The following is a 6,000-nucleotide window of genomic DNA, read 5'->3' as shown; positions in this document are numbered from 1 at the left end:
ATTATCATTAGTAATAATGAAAGAAATATGCAGCAATAGTTACTGTGTATCAGACATCAATTTTACTTTTGAGAACAAATGCAGACAATTCATGTTGGCGGTGGTAAAACGACAATGACATTGGGTCAGATGAGGGATGATTAAACACTCCACATCAATCGCAACCTCGTTGCTTGAAATGTATGCAGTGATCCACTCCGTGCTTTTAGGGGGGGGGGGGAGAGAAAGGCATATTTGAGTGTTACACAAAAAGGAATGACATCTTCATGATCCTTTTGGCTAAACACAGGAGGATGGTCCTGAATATGAATTTGTTTTCTTCAGTTGCAGGGGAGGCAGATCAAAACCTGCCATATGCTACAATACACGGCTTAAATGGCTGAGAATCTGTTCTAATGCAGTAGGTGTGGATCACAGCATTACAGTATCCATGGCAGTAAATCAAAGTGTTAGCTTTTATCTGGGATGCTCAAAATCAGCTCTTGTTTCACTTATAACAGTATTGCTTTGATAAAACGTGCAGTGAATGCTGAAAGTTGTCCAATAGACATCCATTCAAATTTACAACAGGGGATTTAAAAAACGTGAGAACATAAAGGCTGGAGACAGATGAATTATCACAGTCGTTTGCGAAACACAATTTCAAAAGATGAATCCTCTGGCATGAAAGACCATTTTAATGACATGGTGGGTTGATGTCAGCAGTCCAAAAAGAAAAACAGTCCCCTATAATCAGTTTTAGTTCATTGATAACCTCCACACATAACAGCTTTGGGGAACACAGGATGAGCGTTGCAGCCGTTCTTTGAGATGTTCAATCATAAGTGTGTCGAGACAAAAGCCACAAACGTCTGAGCTAATTGGGAGAGGCACATGTCGTTCTGCGTGAATTTAGGCTCGGTCTGTGTTTTCTGCAATGATCCTAAAGGAGTGCTGCAGCATCTAATGAACATGGTGCACATGAATCATGGTATCTTAAAGTAGTCGGGTGTGTGAATCACACTAGTAAAACCCACACAAAATGATTTGTTCATCGTCAGTAAAAACTTATTTCAGTAGACTGCGAAGAATTTAGTGAAATACACGGCATAAACTACTCTAATGGGATCTACTGTGGGGGAAAACCATGCATTACTTTTTGTTAAGTGGAAGAAAAAACAGCGTAATTCAGCTAAAAACCTTACTTGTGCATTATGCAACACACTGTGAACAATCTCAATTAGATGATCTTATCACTTTGCTTTAGCTGCAAATTACTGGCTTAATAACAGGGCCATAAATAACCACATAAATGCTCCCAATAGCTGTATAAATTCAAATATTACAACACATCTGTTTTAGATACCCATTAAAGGTATAATAATTCAAAGCAGCTTATTACTTTGTGCAAATTGCAATATTTTTATACGTACAAGGTCCCAAAATGCAAATTAAGAAAGATGGATCACCTGTGATTAAATACCTGGACGTTTTGAATTTCAATGTAAATGGTAATACTGCAAATTCTCCTTGTGTCTTTGACGCCATAATTGTATCTGTATTTAGATCCAAAATAATCAAACTAAGTAAATTGTATATCAACATACATAACATTCCAAAATTTTTTTTTTTATTCTCTGAGCTTTCATCATGTTTGAATGCTTGGTGAATTACTTCCCTTTGTCAGCGTCGCCGGTCATGTGTTTCAGATGGCACGCCAAATTCAACAGAGCCTACAAATGGCTGCTGGGTAGTTGTGGAAGGACTCGGCAGGGTTTTAAGTTTTAGCATGTAGCTGCTGGTTAGGTTGGACGCTTCTCAAATGGACCAATCTGTAGTAAATGGGGTTACACAGCATCTATGGTTGCAGATGGAGTTTTGAAAGCACAAAGGCTCACAATGCTTTTTTTTTTCCTTATTGAGAAAAAAGACTAACACAAACACAAAAAGTGGATTTGGGTGGTGTACAAGGTTGACACTTTAAGATGAAGGTGATTGTTAACACTCAGTTTGAGGTTGGAATCCATTCTCAATCCTGGTCTCTGTGGAGACAATCATCCTCTAATAACAGTAATCTATCTCCTCGTTGGCCAGGACAATAGCTGTTCTGCAGGGGATGTAGACCTGAGAGAGAAAGAGAGACAAAGGGAGGGAAGCAAGTAGGGAGAAAAGTGAGTTGACAATTGAAGATTAATGATGCTAACAAGATCACCAATTTGGGAAATTATTGAATCTCCACGTTTATCCTTTTTTAGAAGTCAGACACAGAGGCACTTGGTGGTGCCTTAATAACCAGGCGTGATTGCTTCTCACAATAAAGGTCGACATGACGGCCACATGAAAGGGAAGAGAAAAACTCGGGGAACAGTTAAGAGAATTGGGCTTGTATTGAGAGGGATATTCAGATCTGAGCAGAAAAGTAACTCTTCAGAGCAGACAGTAGACAACACCACTGCCATGTTTGAAGAGGATTGCCGAGGTTAGAGAGGTATAATCAAAGTGTGACGGAGTTGCAGCAACATTCAGACCTCTGGGTGGCACTGGAGTCAGTAGATCTGCAGCTTAAAGTTGTGTCTGAGCTGGTTCTCTAGAATTCCATTTTCAGCTTTGAGATATGGGGAATGTGCATCCTGGCGTAGTTGGTGCTTCAAATTTCTTGATCAGTGATTTAATCTGTCTCAAATTCATTAACATTTCATCGCGCTCAAAGCTTGTGCGTTCTAGTGAGCAATCCTCAAACAAGCAATCTTGCATTAAGTGTGGGGCAAAAAAGAAAAAACTAATCATACTTTTTAATTTTGAACTCTCCAATCAATGCTATTAGATTTTGTTTCATCGTCTCTATATGTTGGCTGTGCATCAACTGTAAACTTGCAATCCTGTGAAGATACAATCTGCCAGTGGGCATAAGCTGAGCTATGAGCATCTCCCGGGTTTTGGTGGACTGAAGAAAAAACATGTCAGCAAAAACTAAGCACACCGTGAAGAAAAAAAAGAAGGAACCGAGCCTGGAAATGTCAGATTCCTTATATATACACAGTACAAAGAAATCTTTGTAAGGGTGTTATTTTGGAGAGGTGTAGCTAATAAAGTCTTTGATCAATCCTTTTGATATTCACAGTGCCGTTTGGAGGCAAGGAACCACCGTGTACCATTAGTCATTTCAGATTTATGCCAAAGGAAAAGCCAAGCAGACATAAATGATGCTATATCTCCCAACAGAAAACTGAAAAAGAGCGCAGAACTGTAAACAATTCAATCACCCCCTGAACTCTTCAAGCCGCCCCTCGGCATCAGTGGATCTGAGCTCGCTGCGGATGTGTTTCTTTGGCAACAGTTTGTCACCGAGGGAGTCGAGCAGCTCGGCACTGAAACACTGACACAGACATTGGTGACTAATTAAACAGTCACAGTGGGAGAGTCTCCATGCAGAAGCACCGCAGAGAGAAGGGAAGGCAGAATAAATCATTGCACCTGTTTAGACAAAAGCTACCACTGCGCCTAACCTGGAATATGTCAACAGCTTTTATTTCCACCAAATAGATAGCAATAGTGACAAATTCTAAATCAATCTGTGAACAAAGAGCAGCAGATAGTTCCAGATGTCAGCAACGCAATTAGCAGAAGAAATTCTAATTAACATGTAACTCCTCAAAACATGAAGGTGTTATAAATTAGTTACAAACTACATCTTGTTTCCCATTAACACTTGTAATTTAGACTAGACACAGTTCAGAAAGTGATCAAATATCTGCCATTATGCTACATTTTAGTCAGAACCATTTTTATCAGCTCATCTTATATGGAGCTGAGCTAAAACAAAACTATGGGAATAAAGCCGAGGAGACAGATCTGACCACAGATGAAAATATACTAGATTATTAAATTTAAGTAAAGCTTCTTTGTGTTTAATGGTTAAATGGCTATACTGGTTGTTTTGTCATTTTTTTACCCATTTGCTACAATCATATGGCTTCATACTTCAGCGAACCATTTTGCAAACTATTCTGCTGTGTCTTAGACATTTTGTTGTATTTTTCTCTCTGCTCCAGAATTCAATTTGTTTGCATTTATTTCCATACAATATTAAAATCTGTTTGCAGCACCCTGAAACTTGTTTGAGCTGTGCATCCATCACAGTGAACATCAAGTTTGTTACATTTTTTCTTGATGTCAAATCATCATTTTCTAGTATTGCGATTTTAAGCAAGCCTTTGTAACTTTTTCTGTACAGCATAGACCCAACAGAAACACAAAACTACCACAAAGAAACAAAAATTTACCACAAAGAGAAGCAAAACGACCACAAAGAAACACAAAATGACCACAAAGAGACTCAGAAATATAAAAAACACAAAAAATAACTACAAAGAGAAGCAAATGGACCATAAAGAAACACAAATTACTACTAATTCACACAGAACAACCACAAAGTGACACAAAACTAACACAAAGAGATGTAAAATGACCACAAAGGGAAAAACAACAGCAAAGAGATGTAAAACAACCACAAAGAGACACAAAATGGACACAAAGACACATAAAACCACCAAAACGACACACAAAACTACCACAAAGAGACAAAAAACGACCACAAAACACACACAAAACTACCACCAAGAGACACAAAGCAACCACAAAGTGATGTAGAATGACCATAAAGAAAGCAAAACGACCACAAAGAGACCCACAATGACCATTGTGAGACACAAAACGATAAGAGAATGACTCCAGAATGACACAGTTGTGTAGATGTCTCTCTGCTCCTATATGGAGGTGGGGTGGGGGACCCTTTACATGACCAACGGCCCACTGCCTCATAATTCATCCATAAGTGAAGACAACTTTCAGTTACAAATACCAGTTATTTATGATGTGTTTTCATATTAGAGACCCACGGTTGCTCTCAGCGCTAATGACTTCACATTAGTGGTTAACCTACAGTGTTATGATGTTATTCAGCTCACACATCCAGTCGCCCAATATTAATGTGACACAATCCTCATCAGTGTAGCACACATTCTGCTGCCAACGTTTTTAGAAGGTGATGCACAACAAGCAACCCTGGTCTTCAAGCATCTGACTGCATTTGTCTGAATATTTCCATAAAGCCTCTGCTGCTTTCTGATGAGTCATTTGGAGTAGGTGTTTATCACTTCACCCGCAGACTCACGTAAACCACATTTCAGATCTAACAACAGCAGTTACTAACAGCAGCCAGATACATCAGCAATTACTGTACAACAGAACCTTCGCAAATCTGACAATTTGTTCCAACTGTTAATAGTGTTGTAAAAAAATAAAATAAGATAAAGAGGAAGTACAGCCGTTTTTGAAATACATGTACTGAATTAGTAGAAAGTTAGACTAGGCTGTTTGTCCATTTTTTTCCAACTTGTTTTTTTTTTTCTTACGGATGTTCTCGTGTCATCTCGGATCACACTCGTGAGAATTTGGATTTTCTTCTCACTTCAAGAGCAGAGTCCAGCCTTCGGGCTAATACTCGATATGATCAATGTTCAAACACGCTGATAAAGGATTCATGAGGTGCTTCACAGAAATATATCATCCAGCAGGTCTCTGTATCCTGACCCGGGCTGCTGGAGAGAGCACAGACTTACTATCTGTGATCTTAAAAGTCTCCAGACATGTCTCTGTTTGGATCCATTACTCACTTATTAAGGATCACCACATTCACTGATCAATATTTAATCTAATATTACGCTACCACAACTAATAGGAATAATCACCCAACATTAAGCTACCATTAAGAACCCAGGGCGGGGCGGTGGCGCCATTTTGCTTCTTTGCAGAGTTTTCCTTATTTGTTTGACCATGCAAAAGTCTTCAGTTTCCAGGAAAAACTTTTAAATTGTGTTTTTAGTACACAAAATGACACAAAATAGATAAACATCAAAACTAATGTCAGGATGACATGATCTTTTTTACATACTGTAAATTAAAGTACCTGTGTACAGTGCATGTGTGCGTGTTTCATACAGTATAACAGTATGTGTAAGA

The 6,000-nt window shown here is 38.7% G+C and overlaps 1 protein-coding gene across 1 annotated transcript in view; it reads right to left on the bottom strand.

The window, feature by feature from the left end:
• Nucleotides 1–659: 659 nt before the first annotated feature.
• The window catches only part of gbe1b (glucan (1,4-alpha-), branching enzyme 1b), a 75,700-nt gene continuing 70,359 nt past the window's right edge, over nt 660–6,000 (bottom strand). Inside the window, exon 16 of the mRNA XM_054598341.1 lies at nt 660–2,103. Within this exon, the coding sequence (XP_054454316.1) occupies nt 2,041–2,103 (63 nt within the window). The 3' untranslated portion in view covers nt 660–2,040. The remainder of the gene's footprint in view (nt 2,104–6,000) is intronic.

This window comes from Anoplopoma fimbria, chromosome 1 (genome assembly GCF_027596085.1).
Source record: "Anoplopoma fimbria isolate UVic2021 breed Golden Eagle Sablefish chromosome 1, Afim_UVic_2022, whole genome shotgun sequence".
NCBI lineage: Eukaryota > Metazoa > Chordata > Actinopteri > Perciformes > Anoplopomatidae > Anoplopoma > Anoplopoma fimbria.
This window is presented reverse-complemented; position numbering and strand designations above follow the sequence as displayed.